This window comes from Lagopus muta, chromosome 1 (genome assembly GCF_023343835.1).
Source record: "Lagopus muta isolate bLagMut1 chromosome 1, bLagMut1 primary, whole genome shotgun sequence".
Classification (NCBI taxonomy): Eukaryota; Metazoa; Chordata; class Aves; order Galliformes; family Phasianidae; genus Lagopus; species Lagopus muta.
Window position 1 is genome coordinate 194241008 of NC_064433.1, and position 17616 is coordinate 194258623.

Here is a 17616-nt window from a genome sequence, read left to right on the forward strand (position 1 = left end):
TGGAGACTGCAGGTCTCCAGCAGAAAGCTGACTTTTATCAGCAGCATTGAATGAAGAGTTCCTTCGCACACACCTCTGGGTATCACAGAGACAGGCACCACTGAGTCCCAGAATCATAGAATCACGGAATCACAAAATCCTTAGGGTTGGAAAAGCCCTCTGTGATTCCCAAATCCAACCCCAACCACACACAGAATCACACACAGAATGGTTTGGGTTGAAGGGAGCTCAAGGATCACGAAGCTCCAACCCCCCACCAATGCAGGGCCACCAACCTCCCCATCTCACAGCAGCCCAGGCTGCCCAGGGCCCCATCCAACCTGGCCTCCAACACCTCCAGGGATGGACGGGGCATCACAGCCTCTCTGGGCAGCTGTTCCAGCACCTCACCACTCTCTCTCTAAACAACTTCCCCCTGACATCCAACCTCCAGCTGCCCTCCCTCAACTCCAAACCATTTCCCCTTGTCCTGCTGTTATCTACCCACTAAAAGAGTCGACCCAACCCATCCCACCGTGCCCACTGACCATTGGGGACCCACTGTCCCCAAGTCAGCTGAGCTGTCACTATGGGTGCAAACTCACAAAAACTGAGAATCATTTGGAAAAATGTCTGAGCACCAGGAAGATAAACACTAAATAGAGAAATGCAGTTGTACAGCAGAGCCTGGGAGGGGCTGGGGGGGTTAATCACAGCTACTGCACAGTGCTTTCTTGCAGGGCACACAGCACAGGGCTGGAGCCAGAAGGGCTTCTGCAGCCCTTGGAAGTTGCCTAGAAGCCCTGCACTGAAATGCCTGAGATATCTCAAATGGTTGCTGGACTTCTGTGGTCTGAACTGCCAAGGGATCAAGAGAAGGGGAAGCTGGGATGTGGTGCTGCTCAGGTGTTAGCACCAGACACAGAACAGGCTGAACAGAAGAGAGGACCTTCCTGCTCCCTTTGGTGATGTTCAAATCCCCGGGTGTGAAAGGGTGACTTTCACACAGCACACAGCACCGTGCAGATGATGTCTGCAGCAAAACCTTTCTTCACATCCTGATCCAAGTACTCACATAACCTCATCTCTAACAGCTGCCCTTCACCTGAATCCTGCCCCCACATGCTTACTGCAACCCATGCAGGGGGACCCCAAATCAGGGATGCCCACTCTTATGGGGATCCCTTATCAGTGCAGCTGCTTTGAGCCAGTCCTGCTGAGCTTCCCTCCCCAGAGCTGCTTTAGGGCCTCAGCAGATGGCTGATGTTTTTGAGCCAGAGGGTGGTGAGGCACTGGCACAGGTTGCCCAAGGAGGCTGTGGATGCCCCATTCCTGCAGGCATTCAAGGCCAGGCTGGATGTGGCTCTGGGCAGCCTGGGCTGCTGGTTGGCGACCCGCACACAGCAGGGCTTGGAGCTGGATGAGCGCTGTGCTCCTCTGCAACCCAGGCCGTTCTATGATTCCATGACCCTCCCAAGGAGGAAAGGACATCCCTTCTGTGCTGCAGCCCCCCCATCCAGGCAGCGGGGATAATTTTGTCCAGCTCAGCACAGCCATTGTGGCCAAAGAAAACATGTTCAAACAAACAGGATCAAACTGGTTGTGCATTTCTGAAGCTTTCTGAAGCAGAGAAGGATGAGGAACATGCACTGCTTTTCTTCCTCCCCCTGTGGAAGGGGACCTCCATGGTCTGGAGCAATCTTCAACCCAGTGCTGCGTTGGAGAGACATGAAACCTTGGCAGCAGCGCACTTTGCTCCTTGTTTGAGAGCTGTGCTCCAGCTGTGCCATGCTCAGTACTGCAGGGAGCAGCCGGAAACACTGACCTCCTCATCCCCATCCCTGTGCCCATCCCATTGCACCCCTCTTGCAGCCCCAGGCTCCCATCCCTCCCGCACTGCAGAGCAATGCATTCTCACCTCCCAGTTCAGGTCTGTGCACAGACAGGGCTCAATGTCAGTCCGTCACCCATCTCTGAAGAATCTCTCAGGAGAGAGGAGTGAAGCCAAAAGCGATGTCAATACGGTGATTTCAGCCGTGGTCTGCCCTCCTGGATCTTACTAAGCCCTTTCCTGTTTCCTTTGCCTATCTGAAATGAGCATTGATTTGAACAACTTCCACAGGCTTTTCATGGGAGGACCAAACCCCCATCTCTTCCTCCCCTCCTCACCATCCTTTCTCACAGTCCATCGGATATCAAGCACTGACCTCTGTCCCGTGCAGTAAATAGGATTAGGACTGGCTTAGGCTCAAACCATAAACATTTCCAGCAAACAGATGGATGCTGTGCCAAGTGGCAGCTGCATTCCCCCTCATACGTGGTTCTGGGAAAGTTTTTTTTTGTTTTCTAATGGGAAAATAGATGGACACCTCACATCCCTTCCTATATATATATACACGTTCTGTGCTTCTGGGAAAAGGAATTAAGCAGGAAACCAGAAAGCACAGCTCTGTGAGAACACACTATGCAAAGACTGCTGCTGGCAGCCTCGTGCACATGAGTGACTCAAGTCACAAATCAGAGGGAAACACAAGATTCTGAGCATACTGGCACAAGACAAATCAATCTTACGCTGTACAGTTGGCATGTTACAGGGTTATTTAGATTCTGATGATCAGTGTTGAGTGTTCTATACTGGAAGGCTGAGTCTGGTTCCTCATTCAGCCACGGCTGTGCTGGGTAACCCTGAGCGGTTATTTCCATCTCCAGGACGTCTCCAGAAGACCCCATAAACCCCTTCCATGAGCCAATGAATGCTGCCATGCTGCTCAGCATGCAGGCCCTCAGACAACCTCCAATGTACATCCATGCCAGAAGTGGGTCATCATTTCAGCATGTGTGGGCTAAGCGAGGAGGAGAAATGCTCTCCTTGGCCCTTCCCAGGGATGATGCTGAAGTTTGCAAACCAGATCATTGCTTCCTCCAGGCTCAGTGTGTTCGCATTCTCCCAGCATGGGAGGCTGGAAGCTGCCTGGCATGTAGGGTAAATGATGTCAGAATCCCAGGGGAAAGAAACTAGAGGTTCCAGGGTGCATGAAATGTGAACGCGTGCATGTAGCTTGGGCTATAAGGAAATCAGAGGAAGAGAAACCGTGTTGTTCCCTCAGATTGGATCATTCCAAAGAGATTCCAGCTTATGCCTTTTCCAGACACACGTGTTAAAAACAGGTCTGGAAGGAGCCTGGGAGGATCTCTGTTCTGTGCCTTTGCCCTGAGACAGGCTCAGCTCAGCTGAAACCAGTGCTGAGAGATATTCAGAAAAAACACCTGTGGTGGTGACTCCATGCCCACTCACCCCTACGCCTGTTCCTACACCCACCCCCTGCCTCCCCTTGGCTTGTCTTCCCACCATGGTGTCTTAGTCCCACAGGTGTGGTCATCCCCATCTCCTTGCAGTGTCTTTCTGCACTGCTCTCTGTCCTCTCCCTGCTGCCTCTGAGACTCCACTCTACGGCATGTCAGCTGTTCTCAACTCACCACACCAAGTTTCATGCTCCTTAAGGGCATCTGCCATTCAGCTTCCACTTTCTGATGTAAAGCTGTTCCCTGGATAGGCCTTGTTGGCACTGGCGACCATAAGAACTATTCTACTAGATGGAAGTAAGGGTCCCTGCACCCTGCTATCTTGTACTAAAGAATGGCCACTCATGGCCTTCAGGAAGGTGATTTACAGTTTGTCCTTCTCATTATATGTATCCCAGTGGCCAGTAATCAGCACAGAGGTTTCCTGAACTGGAGGCCACTCCTTGGCCATCAGACTCAATAGAAAATGATGAATCCATCATGCATGAATTTTCCAGCACCTTCTTACATACCCGTACGTCCATCTCCCACAGCATGCAGAGGCAACGAATAGAAACATTCTGTATTTATCTACTCTTCCCTTTTCATTATCTGACAGACCTTTCTTGTCATAGAATCGTGTAATCATAAAATCACAGAATCACAGAATGGTTTGGGTTGGAAGGGAGCTCAAGGATCACGAAGCTCCAACCCCCCACCAATGCAGGGCCACCAACCTCCCCATCTCACAGCAGCCCAGGCTGCCCAGGGCCCCATCCAACCTGGCCTCCAACACCTCCAGGGATGGACGGGGCATCACAGCCTCTCTGGGCAGCTGTTCCTCACCGCTCTCATAGTATTATATGTAAATATATATCCTGTATTGCTTTTTTTGTAACTTCTGAGGGTTGAAGAGCCATTGTGTAATAATCCCACTTCTCCAGGGTCTATTCCATGCCCCCAACCCACCGCCACGCTGCTGTGAGGCAGCCCAGGGGGGAAAACTATTAGATTAGCTCTGACAAGCCTTGGTCTGGCAGGCACAGCAATAGGGGTTAAGAGTGATTTCCACCTTGCAGCTGAGGTGGTAAAGCTAAATTTATTACCATGAGATGTTTAGATACAACAGGCTGCTGGGACATCGGAGGGGATATCTGTTAATCTGTGTTTGGTTTTGTAATATTGAGTTTGTTTTTATTGTGCAACACATTATGATTTTAATTAAACATTTCATGTCTCTCTGGTTATGGAAGGAGGACAGCCAACACCATTTCACCTCTGTTATTCCCCTGGAGAGATGCTGCAAGCATGCTTCTTGCAGAATTTATTATTATTTGCATTACAGATCCATTCTCACAATAAAAATGGTGAGTACTGCCAGTGTGCAGCAGCATCGCCAGGCATAAATCACAGGGAGCTATAAACACGTCGCCCCATAAACCATCAGGAAAAAAAAAAACCCGTGCCTGCCAGGGGAGCATCATAAATGGGAAAGATCATTTACTTCACACACTATTTTCACCCGTCAGCCTCACGCTGTTTGCGCACGGGGAGTTGGGCTCCGGTGGCTCCGATTGATTGGCTGCAAGGCCAGGACAGGCCAGTCCTCGGGGCGCCTTATAAACCCTGCCCTCCCCACGCCACGACCTGGGCTGTTCCCCTCTGCATCCAGGCTCGTAAACCAGGCTCATAAAGAAGCCAGGCTCATAAGGATCCCAGGCCCGCGCTGCAGCACCCGGTGAGTACCTGAGCAACGAATGACCTCTCGGCCACGCTCACGTTGTGCTCCTTCTCATCCCAGCGTGGCATTTTGGGCAGATGCTGGGGTGGGGGGGGTTGCAAATCCCACTGCTGCTGGGGCTGTGAATGCTGCTCGGGGCTGGGAGTGCTGGGTGGGATGGCTGAGTGCTGGGATGCTGCTGTGCTCTGGGCTTGGTGCACGAACCGGGCTGTGCTCCCGCTGTCTGTGGCCTGGCTCAGCCAGCAGGAATGGCACATTCCTGTTCTTGCCTTGAAAGCCAACAGGACTCGAGCCTTACGGGTGCTGTGCCCCCTGCGTTAATCTGCATCACTTCACAGAAGGGCTGAGCCCCCACTTGGATGCTTGAGTTGGATGCAGTTGTGGAAATAACAAAGTGTCCTCTTGGGGAAAAGAACGCAGATGTGCTGGGCTCACCCTGTACTTGCCTACACTGAGGTGCCCCTAAAGCACCAGCACTTAGCTACTGGCAAAAACTGAGGTCAGAGACAGGCAGTGGGGTGGCCTGTGAAGGATGGAGAGGGGGAGAGAGCAGCACCGCTGGCGTGTGCCCTCCATCAGGCACCTGCATGCCCACCAACCCCTACCCTGCGCTCCAGGATGCTGAGCAGAAGCACAGCCCTGCAGTACAGTGCCACATCCTTCTGGGCTGGCCAGGAGCACTGCTCAGGAGCTGCCATTAATCTTTCAATTCATGCCCTGTAGCTGGGTGTTGATTTCCTCATCAGGGCTCATCAAAGCTCTAAGTGCTGCCCCACGATTTTCAGCTGGGTCATGGATGTACACCTCTGTGCTATGTGGTATATATGCAAGTATAATATAAGTATTATATATGTAAATGTACAAAACATAGATGTGTGCTTATACATTTTATATATTCTAAGCATTTTGTACATTTCTGTATACATATTTATGTTATTTTTGTGCATACACAAGTAAAACATGGAGGGAAAAAACGGCCTGGAAGGAGATCACTCTTTATAACCCATAGGAGCACACCATAAATCAGAACAGCTCAGCGGCCAGGAAAGCCCATTTCTTTTGGTGTTGTGTAGCATGGCAGGAGTTTCCAGTGTCTGACAAAGCCAGTTTTGCACCAAGGCTTTCTTGTAGAAGGAGAATCCCTGACAACCCACAGTTTGCTCACGCCCAGCCCTTTCCCAGTGGATGCTAACAGTCTTTTGTTTTATCCACTTCCATATTGCTGGAAAGCAGTTGAATCCCAATATCTCTGAGAGTCCTGGATGTCTGCCAGAGGCTGCTGGAAGGGAGACAGGCAGACAGGCACCAATGCCTGCACACAGTTGCTTCTTTTCCCCCGTTCTCCAGGTGAGTCTGGACGGCAGCAGGTTAATTCTCACTTACCAAATGCTGTGGCGTAAGCGGAAAGGGGGAGAGCGGATGGCTCTCACTTTAGAGAGCACCGAGCTGTCAGCTGGGACCCGAGGTCCCCTGCACCTCTTCCTTTGCCAACGTCAGCCACAATAGGGAAAGCACAGCTGCCCTTTGCTGGACGTGGCCGAAGCTGCGCCTTGCACGGCCAGGGTCCTCCTGAATCACAGGACCGCAGGGCGGTGTGGGTTGGAACAGGCTTTGAAGACGATCCATCTCCAACCCCCCTGCCGTGGATGAAGTGTGGCTTGCCTTCTTCCTGAACACGGGGCTGCCTGCTGACCGAGGCAAGTCGTGGAGATGTGTGGCTGAAAAGAAAACCAAGCTGGGCTCCCTGGAGGAAAGGAAATGACTCTGGGGCTCTTCCTCACTTCCCATCAGTTACATGTCGCTTTGGCCCCAGAGCAGGAAGATGTTTGTCCTTGCTAAGCTTTGGGTTTCATTGCCACGGTTGCGAGCAGGCTGAGAGTTTAATGGAGCTAAATCATATTAGGAACATAATAGGTACATCGTGGAGGATACGCGTGTTTATTCAAAAATGAACTGCATTGCAGTAAACCCTCCTGCTCATAATTCAGGCACTTTCTGACCTGCTTGCTTTGTACCCTACAGAAAGCATATTAAGACTGTAGCCACAAATATTTATTTTCATTAGTCAGCTCTTGTTTTTCACCTCCACTGTTTTTCCCCATCCACACCAACGGTCTTTCAGTCACAGAAGGCACACAGAGAGCTCAGGAGCACCATTAGCTTCTCCAGCATCTTCGGGTGCACTGTCTCTCATGCAGTATGGATAGTGCTGAGTTCAACCCCATTGCTAAAGCAGTTCCCTACAGTAGGTTGCACTAGCAGGCATCCAGATGGGTCTGGAATATCTCCATAGAAGAGACTCCACCACCTCTCTGGGCAGCCTGTGCCAGTGCTCCACCACCCTTACCGTGAAGAAGATCTTCCACGTGTTAGTACACAGCTTCCTATGTTCCAGTTTTAAGCCATTACTTCTTGTCCTATTGCCACACACCACCAAGAAGAACCTGGCCTCTTCCATTTGCCTCCCACCTCCTTTCACATATTTACAAACACTGATCAGGCCCCCTCTCGGTCTTTTCCCCAGGCTGAACAGACCCAGGTCTCTCAGGCTTTCCTCATATTGGAGATGCTCCAGGCCCTGTATCATGCCTGTGTCTTTCCACCAGACTCTCTCTAAATGATCCCTTTTGGGGATCTTTTTGGGACCAGAGAGCTCAGAGTATTGCAGGTGTGACCTCACTGGGGCAGAGCAGAGGGGAAGGATCCCCTCCCTCGCCCTGCTGGCCACACTCTGCAATGCACCCCAGGATGCCATTGGCCTTTTTGGCCACAGGGCACACTGCTGGCTCATGGTTACCTGCTGCCCACCAGGACCCCCAGGTCCTTCTCCACAGAGCTCCTCTCCAGCAGCTCAGCATGGACCTCTACTGATGCTGTGGCTGATCCTCCCCAGGCACAAGAATCTGTATTTCCTCTCATTAAGCCTCGTCAGGTTCCCCCCTGCCCAGCTCTCCAGCCAGTCCAGGTCTTGTTGAATGGCAGCACAGCCTTCAGGGGTGTCAGCCAAACCTCCCAGCTTTGCACCATCAGCAAACCTGCCTGGGAGGGGAATCTATCCCTTCATCCAGGGCACTGATGGAGATGATAAACAAATATACGATGCTTATTTATTGTCCTTCAACAAAGCAGTTGTGTCTGACCGATCAAACTTCGATTAGTGTTTCTCATCTGTTTCCAACGTTGAAGTCTTCACTGAGACACCAGAGTGTGATTTTTCCCATCCTCAGGTCCTTCCACCTCCAGTTAGCACCCAACATTGGTCGGTTTCCTAACAGCTTAGTCTTGGTTGGGATGACTGTGAAAAAAGCATTTACTCAAAAGAGCAACTCAGCCTGTGGAATCTGTGGGCAAAAAACAGTAGTTGCACTCACCAGGAATGTTTTAACTTTAATATTCAGGTAAAAAATGTATGTATTTTTTAAGAAAAGTGGATTCTTTTTTAAAAATAGTTTTACAGTTTAATGGTCAGCTGAGAGTGTAGTCGTATGCAACACTAAGGTAACCATGACAGTGCCCTAAGCGACACAGAGGCATCTGCACAGTGGGGAGGTGGAAGAATGTGGGGCTTGTCATTGCACAGTTCTCTATGCAGTGGAGAATCCAACTGTGGAGTTTCTGTTGTTGATTTGTTTTAGGTATAGGTCATGTGAGATCTGAGCTGGGATGGAGCATGACTCACATTCCACGTGGGAATTCAATGGCTCCTTCTATCAGCCTTCAGCTTTCCTCATGATGGGCATCCCAGGCCTGGAAGCCTTTCACCACTGGATCTCCATCCCTTTTTGTGTACTCTACCTTATTGCTCTCTTGGGAAACTGCGTCATCCTATTCGTCATAAAGAAGACCCAAAGTCTTCACGAACCCATGTACTACTTTCTGTCCATGCTAGCAGTCACTGACCTGGGGCTGGTTTTATGTACACTGCCTACTACTCTGGGCATTTTTTGGTTTAACATCCGAAGGATTGGCTTTAATGCTTGTCTCACTCAGATGTATTTCATTCACATACTGTCCTTCATCGAATCCTCCGTGCTCCTGGCAATGGCGTTTGATCGCTTCATTGCCATCTCCCATCCACTCAGATACCCCTCCATACTGACCAAGACGACTGTCACAAAGATAGGGCTGACAATCATACTGAGAGGCACGGTCTCCCTTCTTCCAATACCTTTCTTGCTAAAGAGGTTAACCTACTGTGGGAAGACCGAGCTTTCTCATTCTTTTTGCTTCCATCCTGATATCATGAACCTAGCGTGTGCAGATATAAAAGTCAATATCTTCTATGGTATGATTGCTTTGTTCTCGATGGTAGGGATGGACTTTATCTGCATTGTGCTGTCCTACATCCTGATCATTAAAACTGTTGTCAGCCTTGCAACTAAGGAAGAGTGTCTCAAGGCTTTGAATACATGCGTCTCCCACATCTGTGCTGTGCTAATATTCTTCATTCCAATGATTGGACTGTCCATGATCCATCGTTTTGGAAAGAACTTTCCTCCTCTGGTTAGCACTTTGGTGGCCTACACCTACCTTATAATCCCACCTGCTCTCAACCCCATTATCTACAGCATAAAGTCCAGCCACATCCGTGAGGCTTTGTTCAGGGCACTGAGGAGGAAGTGTGAATCTGACTGGTAATCTACCAGAAAATGCTGGTGGACATTTTTGTGCTCAGAACTACTGGACTGGTTTCTTAGCGCTGTACCCATGGGTGTCACTGCCAGGCAAAGGAGCTGCTCATCCCTCAACCCAGAGCTGTGGTCTTTCCTATTTCATCCTAGCATGAGGCTTGGTCCTTCCCAACAGCCTGCACACACCCCAGGTGTGGAAGCCACACTTTTGGGGAAACAATTACAGGAAAACGAGCTTCTCCTTTTGAGTTGCACATTGCAGCAGAGCAAGGAACCTCTGCGATATATTTCATGGAACCTAGCAGCCAGATCATATGTAAGCTTCACCTGGGCTCCCTTGCATGGGGTCATTGCTCCCTCATTGCATGTTGCTGCATAACTAACCAAGACCACAAACTCCACAGGACAGGAAGAGGCCAAACGAGTCGAAGTCACTCTGGAGATCACAGTGAGTAATTCTGTTCAACTGGAAACACCCCAGAAGATGGAGATCATTTCCAGAGGTTGAGCACAGAGCGTTTTTGGAAGATCACATCATTGTAAGTGAACCCACAACTCTTGGTTCACTTAACAAACGGCTCAGCCCTAACCTTCATCTGTATTTCTAAACTGTCATACACACAGTGCTGCTACTGCATCTCCTCTTGCTTTCTTTGAGCCTTACTATCCTACCAAGTCTAATATTCAAGCCATTGGTTTTTTGTACTGAATGTAAAGTATGTCTACCATATATTAAAATAAAATACGTGTATCATTGAAAAGGGAAAAAAAAAAAAAAGACAAAGACTTTTTTTTCTCTATTTATCTAATAGGTTGGAGTTGTTTGAAGCCTTCAGGATTTGCTGTACTTGAGTACAGTACTGTATGAGTTAGGTGTGCATCAGATGGTGCTTGGGGGTCAGCTGTGGATAGCTCTCTCACTGATGAGAGGTTTCCAATCTAAATAGGAGTGGCTAATCCTCCTGACATTAGTGACCGTGTGCTACAGCCTTCCAGCTAAGATCCATCAGGCACCAAAAGTCGCCCTCACAGGGATGGGAAATGGAGATGTCCAGGTCACACATGGATGTGGCAGTGTCTCCAAGCATCTTGCTCTTCACCAAGATGGATCTCAGCCAGGCAAGCAGAAGGGTTTCACCACCCTCTTGTCTTGCTTCATCCCACATAGAGAATGAAACTGCCCCAAATCTTCCACACCTCCTGTGTTGCACTTTCATTGGTTTTAAGCCACATTTGGGGCAGATTGGGCCTTTGTGCAAAGAAGGAAAGATCTTCATTTACCCTGTGGGGGTGAAGAAGCAGAGGGTATTGGGACAGCACTGCATACCAGAACTGGGCTGTTGCTAAGCTTCTCCCACTTCAGACCAACCCAGAATTGGTGTCTTCATCTCTTTTTGGTCTATTCATATCTGCACTTCTAATAAAGACAGAAAAGAATAATGAGAGTCCTTCTCCATGAGAAAACGGAAAGGCAGAAGGGATGATTCCCAAGGGGAGGATTCCCAGGACATTCTTTGCATTGTGCTGTGCTAGTTACTTTGCAGCGTCCCTGTGGGTCCTCACAGAGGGTGAAATACTGCTCAGTAGAACACCACAAGACCTTCTGTCCAAACAGTAAGCACAGCAGCTCCTGCTTGCATTGAGTAGCACCTGGTGGGAGCTCTTTGCTCAGAATACCTACGGTCCAGGCTGGTGCTGGTGGCCAGCTGCTATCAGAGGAGTAGGAGAACAAGTAAGTCTTACGGCAGGAAAGCCTACAAAAAAGCCTTGGTTGGAGACGCTCAGCTTGCAGGATCCTCACACAGCACTGCTCCCTGATTGAAAATTTGCAGACTGTTCTCAGAAGCAACAAAAGCCAGAGGAGCCAGAGGTGCTCCAGCAAGGAGACGTGCATTCAGATGGTGCTGGTGAGACAGAGGAAGTGCATAGGGTATGTGTTAGTGCAGCTGGAAGCCATGCTGGAGTGAGGATGCAGTGCATCTGATGCACCTCCATCACCCAGTTCAGCACAGCTTCATCTGCCTCCGTGTTTCCTTCCCAAATGGAGCAGCTGGAGGGCACCAGGCAGCTGTTCAGGATCTGAGAACTGGTATAAGGCACTGTCCATTAGGAACACGCACTCACAGATCTTAGTGGCTGCTTCTGGGAATGGGAAAATGAATTGTGGTTTGACATGTGGGAGTGAAAAAAAGATAGACGAGCCACTTAAACCCACTAATTCCTATTCTGTGACGCTCTGAGCTCTGCACTTTGTATCATGGGATGTGCAGTACTTGCTGATGGATTTATTTCCTATGAATCAAGAGGGCAGTGCGAGGCACATCACAGGCATGGCTTAATGAGGAAAGGAGAGGAGATGGAGGAGGAGCAGGAGAACAGGATGGAAAAAAGAAGGAGTGGAAGGGGAGGAGGAAACACGCAGCCAGTGTGGCTTTGTAGCATTTAAAGGAAAAAAAGTTCAGATGAAAAATTCTGATCAGCTCCAGCAACAGAGGAAGACAGCACCGAGCACTATGACAATATCAGCCCATTCCCCAAAAGTGCCCGTGCTTTGAAATCTGAACACACACGCTTCAAAACCCTTGGCAGACACTGTGCCGGAGGTGAAGAGATGCAGGAAATGGAACACATTCCCTTCTCACTGCTGCACGGGATGGGAAAAGCAGAGAGGACTGCTCAGTGGTGAAGGCTTTTCCACCACCTGCTTTATTCTTGGGAGTTCACTCCATGGGACAAATCTGGTTTATGAGTATTTTCTGAGATCAGCCACAGTGGTTGCTGTCAGTGGTCCTCTGGTTGGGATGGCTTCTCTGCCCGCATGTGCTCACCTCTTGCCAAATGCAGCCACTGGGGATCAGCCAGGGAAAGCAAATCTGCACTCCCTGCTGTTTTAATGAAGGTATGGATGGACCCAGTTCTCTGCTCTGCATAAAGCAAGCTCCTTCTATGGATGGTGTTGGTCACGCTAGCAGTCCAAAGCCATTAGCCATTCCTGAAAACATTGGTGCATTCCTCAGTGCTGAAGGACTAAAGATCAACTGAAACGTCCAGGGAGTGTTGACTTGTTGTGTCTCTCCCAGCTGCATTCTCTCAAAAGGAATGAATAGGATGGCAGAGTTTTAGCAATGAGAATCATGCTGTCCTTACACTTTGGTGGGTGCAGGTAAGTTGACTCAGACACTTGCTGGCAGTTACTGAAGCGTTTTGTGCACTCCGCTTGCATCTTGGTGTAAGTGGTTTGCTGCAAATGTCCTTGCTAGAATAGCTTTCAAACAACTTGATACCAACAGTCTGCCTACTGTGTTTGCAAATTGCGTATAAAAAAACAGCATGTGAGTTTTATTTATCACAGAGTCAGGATGGAATAACGTCCCATCAGGGAAATGAGCTATGATTTCTGTTTTAGGATGAGTGATTCAACACAGACGTGCAGTAAAAACAGAGTTTTTTGCAAACAAATGCTACTTTTAGAACCATTTGGACTAGTAACCTGCAGTAAAAATGTGTAGCATCCCTGTTTTACATGGGTGGGGTGTGGAATTTGTTGTCAGAAAGCTCAGCGATGCTGCAGACAGCCTTGCTGTGGGACTCAGGCAGGGTCTGCACCTCTGTTCCAGCCCTCCCAGACTGCCCCAGGAAGCTGGGGTTGTACAGCTATGTGGTGGTGACACTGCTGTTGTTTCAGGAATTGGTGCTTCTTCCCAACAGCTTTAAATCCCAGTGTTTTTAAAATTCTGATCTATGTGAACAGAAGGGCAGCTTAAAGTCTATGTTTCTGATGGCAGCGTAGTGCAAAGGAAAGGCTCAAGCAGAACTGGAGTTGTGCAGGAGCAATAAAGATGTGTTTTATTTGATTTTGCCCTTGCAGCAGAGGACGTGCCACAGCATAGCATGACTGCTCTTCACCCTGCATGCCATGCCCTTCCCCAACAGCTCTGACCTCAGCCCATCCTCCTTCATCTTGGCCAGTATCCCAGGGCTGGAGGCTGCCCATTTCTGGATGGCGATCCCTTTGTGCTCCGTGTACCTTATGGCTGTCGCAGGCAACTGCATGGTGCTGTTCATCGTCAAGACGGAGCCCAGCCTGCACGTTCCCATGTACTTCTTCCTCTGCATGCTGGCTGCCATCGACCTGGCCTTGTCCACCTCCACGGTGCCACGTGTCCTCGCCTTCTACTGGTTCAACACCAGGGAGATCAGCTTTGGAGCCTGCCTTGTCCAGATGTTCTTCATACACACGCTCTCGGCCATTGAGTCCACCGTCCTCCTGGCCATGGCTGTGGACCGCTACGTGGCCATCTGCCACCCGCTGAGACACGCTGCCATCCTCACCAATGCAACGACAGCAAAAATAGGGCTGGCAGCCATGGTCAGAGGAGTTCTCTTCTTCCTGCCCTTGCCTTTGCTCCTGCTGCCCCTTCCCTTCTGCAGCTCACGGGTGCTGTCACACTCCTTCTGCCTGCATCAGGACGTGATGAACCTGGCCTGCGCCAACACGACCCCCAGCGTGGTGTATGGCCTCACCGCCATCCTGCTGGTCATGGGGCTGGACGCCCTCCTCATCTGCATCTCCTACTTCCTGATCCTCAAGGCTGTCCTGCGGCTGGCGTCGTGGAAGGAGAGGCTCAAGGTGTTCAGCACCTGCATTGCCCATATCTGCGTGGTCCTGGCCTTCTACGTGCCACTGATCGGGCTGTCAGTGGTGCACCGGTTTGGGAAGGATCTGGCCCCGCTGGTCCATATCATCATGGGGTACATCTACATCCTTGTGCCAGCTGTGCTCAACCCCATCATCTACGGGGTGAGGACTAAAGAGATACAGAGGAGGATCCTAAATTTCATTCACATACACAACAACAGAACTGCCCAGTGACTTGTGCTTGGATGCTGTGTCCTGTTCCCACTCACTGTCTCAACTTGTTTTACACTCAGAGTCCTTGGAGCTGGGGCTGTCCTCTGTGCAGCACTCAGCACACTGTAGGATCCTCTAAGGTGCTATCGCAGGGTAAAAAGAAAATAACAGCTGCAAACTGCTTCCAAGAGTGCTTACTCCACCAAACCTGGAGTGAGTCTACCATGATGATCCAAATCCAACCCTGATCCAGCAGATATGGGAAGGAAAAAATGTCTCAGCAAACTAACAGCGTCTTGACACTGCACTTCTTTGTCCCCATCTCCTCTCTAATTTGCACAGCTGAGTGAATGCCACAGTCGTTCCTGAATGATTTAGATAATTCATGGGTTTTGCTCGTGATGTGCTCACTGTCCAAAAACATTTGAGCAAAGTTTTTGGCTAAAATTTATTTTTAAGTTAAATAATTGCAGGTAACCTTAAAGGTGCAGGAATGCACTTTAGAAGTGCTCCACCTCTATAGTCCTGTTCTGATCTACTGGGTGTCCAGTTAACACAGCTCTGACCCCTCACAGCTCACAGCTATTGACAGGGGTTGTGAAAATAATTTTCATTTATAATTATATTCTGGAAAACCAGCCTCTCAAGAGAGAAATGAGGAAGTTGTAAATGTGAGGGATCGTCCCCAGCTGAACGAATCACTATTTCCTAGTGGAAGGTGTTTTATTCTTTGACTTCACACGTGTATGAATTTCCAAATGAGCTCAAGATCTCCACCTTCCAGATTTTTCTTACAATTCCAAGGTATTCTGCATTAAATCAAAATATCTCATAGCCTCTCCTCCCAAGAGTCTCACAACTCTTCTTTCAGTGGAAAGCTATAAAACTCTTTAAATGTGATGGAAGCCTTCAAGTCTTGGGGCCAATGAAGGTGTGAAAGATGATGCAGATGATTTTGTGGTTTGAAGTGCATTTGTTTTGGCCTTCACCAATCCACAGGCACATACTTAGAAATGTAGCTTACCAACAATGTTTTTCTGGAGAATAGAAAAGAAAAAAAGAACAATGTACAAGACATTTTTCATTGACATCATCTCATAATTTGGAAAAAGGGTAAAGACCTTGGGAAGGGATGTTGTGTCATTGGACTTGCAATTAATTGAAAGATGATTTAAAGATGTTCTCATATCTTTTCTTTCCCCAATCCATTGAAAATCCTTATGTACTTCGCCTTTACAAAAATGATTTCTTCTTCATAAATAGAAAAAGATCCAAGCAATCCTTTCTTTTCCCTCTTGGCTTAAACTCTCACCTTGTTGCTTGTTGGCTATTTTAAACTGTGCTCTCCATCCCCGAGGTAGCTGTGGAGTCTCCCTCCTTGGAGATCTTCAGAAGCCATATGGGCTGCATTGCCACGGGCAGGAATGTGTTTGCTGTTCCCACAGATCGACTCTGGAGCAGCCCCTGGAATTCCTCTGGTGAGAGGGCTGGGTGATCTCTAGCTGGCTGTCTCTACACAGGTGAGTAACAGAGAGGAAGTCAACTGGGAGCAAAACCCTTCATGTCAGGACATCTCACAGATGACCAGAGGTACCAGGGACTTCTGTGACCTGTGCTCCTTTAGGAGGTCCAGGAGCTCTTGAACACTGCTATCTCCATCAGCAGAATATAATCAAAGAATCCATGGGGCAATTCGGGTTGGCAGGGAGCTCCAAACATCTCCAGTCCAAACTCCCAATCGGCGCAGGCACAGCTTCAGGGTCAGAAAGGAAGCAAAGCTGTTCATCCAGTCTGCTGCTGGAAGCCTCCAAGGACAGATGTAGGACAGCATCTTTGGGCCTCTATTGCAATGATTGACTGTCCTTACTATGATTTTTTCCCTCTTTTTATCTGGTTTGAACCTCTCGTTTCAACTCACACTTGTGTCTCATCCTCCCACTGCACCACGCTGTGAAAGCCTGGCTTCATCTTCCCAGTTATGTCCTCATGGGCAGGGAAAGGCTGCTCATCTTGGGAAGAGCCAAAGCTCTGAAGCTGAACAAGCCTATTTTCCTCCTCAAGTATTACTGATCCAGCCCCAGCCACCCTGCTAGCTATCAGATGAATATCTCCCCACTGTCAGTGCCTTTTTTGTGCTAGGGCCCCAAACTGGATTGGTTACCTAGATGTGGTTTAGCAAGTGCTGGGTAACCCCTCGAGGACACGGCCTATCACTGTCTAGAAAAGTCATCCCAGCACCCAACGCAATGAACACTGGGAGGGACAGGTAGAGAAGGAGAAAAGACCAAAACAGAAATGCCAGGGGGTGTAATTCTGCACTGGCTCACAATATACGTGTGGAATCATGCTTTGCAGTCAAAGAGTCATAGGGTGCTTTTTTTTTTTAGTGCTAAATGGGTCAGAATCCTTGGGGAAAGCCCACAGAATTATGTTTAGCTATGAAAAAAAAAAAAAAAAAAGAGTGTATTTTGGAAAACAGCATAAGGAAAATGTATTATTTCCATCAGAGAGAATGGAAGCAAAGAAAAGCAAGCAAATACCTCAGAAGTGCAGAGGTTCAAGAGCTCACGGCTGCCAGGATTGGGCACACAGAGGCAGCCTGGTTCTTGTCCAGAGCAGCAGACCAGGGAGCCCTGCTCACTCTTGAAGCTTTCATCACTGTGTTGTCTTTGACGTGTGGTTTATCACTGTGGCACCTTGTCCAGCCACCAGCACCGCTGGCTCTGAGGATGCGTGGGATGTTTATGGGATTGCATTTGTGGGGTATTAAATTCCAGAGAGAACTTTATGCCTGTCTGTCCTCCTGTCCAGCACAGATCTTCTGTTGCACCAGGGCCGTCTTACATCTTGCCCCTAACTCCTAGTTGTGCTGAAAGAGGATGCTCACCCAGACCACATGCTGCTTTGCTTGAGGGCCTTCAGCTGGCAGGAAATACACTGGAGTGTGGTGTGATTTCTTCTGATTGCCAGCTAACACTGGAGGAAAAGGAGTGTCCTCTTTGTAGTCTGTATTTCTGTAGCTTTGGACTCTATGAAGCACATTTTGCTATAAGCTTTTCTCCTAAATTAAAGCACATTTTATTTCAAAATATTTTCATTTACGCAAGTTACAAGTAGTTTCTACCTGGGAC

At 49.0% G+C, this 17616-nt stretch overlaps 2 protein-coding genes across 2 annotated transcripts; both read left to right on the plus strand.

The window, feature by feature from the left end:
* The first annotated feature begins 8665 nt into the window (after positions 1-8665).
* On the plus strand, positions 8666-9640 carry LOC125703146 (olfactory receptor 51G2-like). Its single transcript, XM_048967288.1, has one exon. It carries the CDS (start codon positions 8666-8668, stop codon positions 9638-9640), a length of 975 nt encoding a protein of 324 aa, XP_048823245.1.
* Positions 9641-13549: 3909 nt separating this feature from the next.
* LOC125703214 (olfactory receptor 51E2-like) lies at positions 13550-14506 on the plus strand. Its single transcript, XM_048967407.1, has one exon. It carries the CDS (start codon positions 13550-13552, stop codon positions 14504-14506), a length of 957 nt encoding a protein of 318 aa, XP_048823364.1.
* Positions 14507-17616: the final 3110 nt, after the last annotated feature.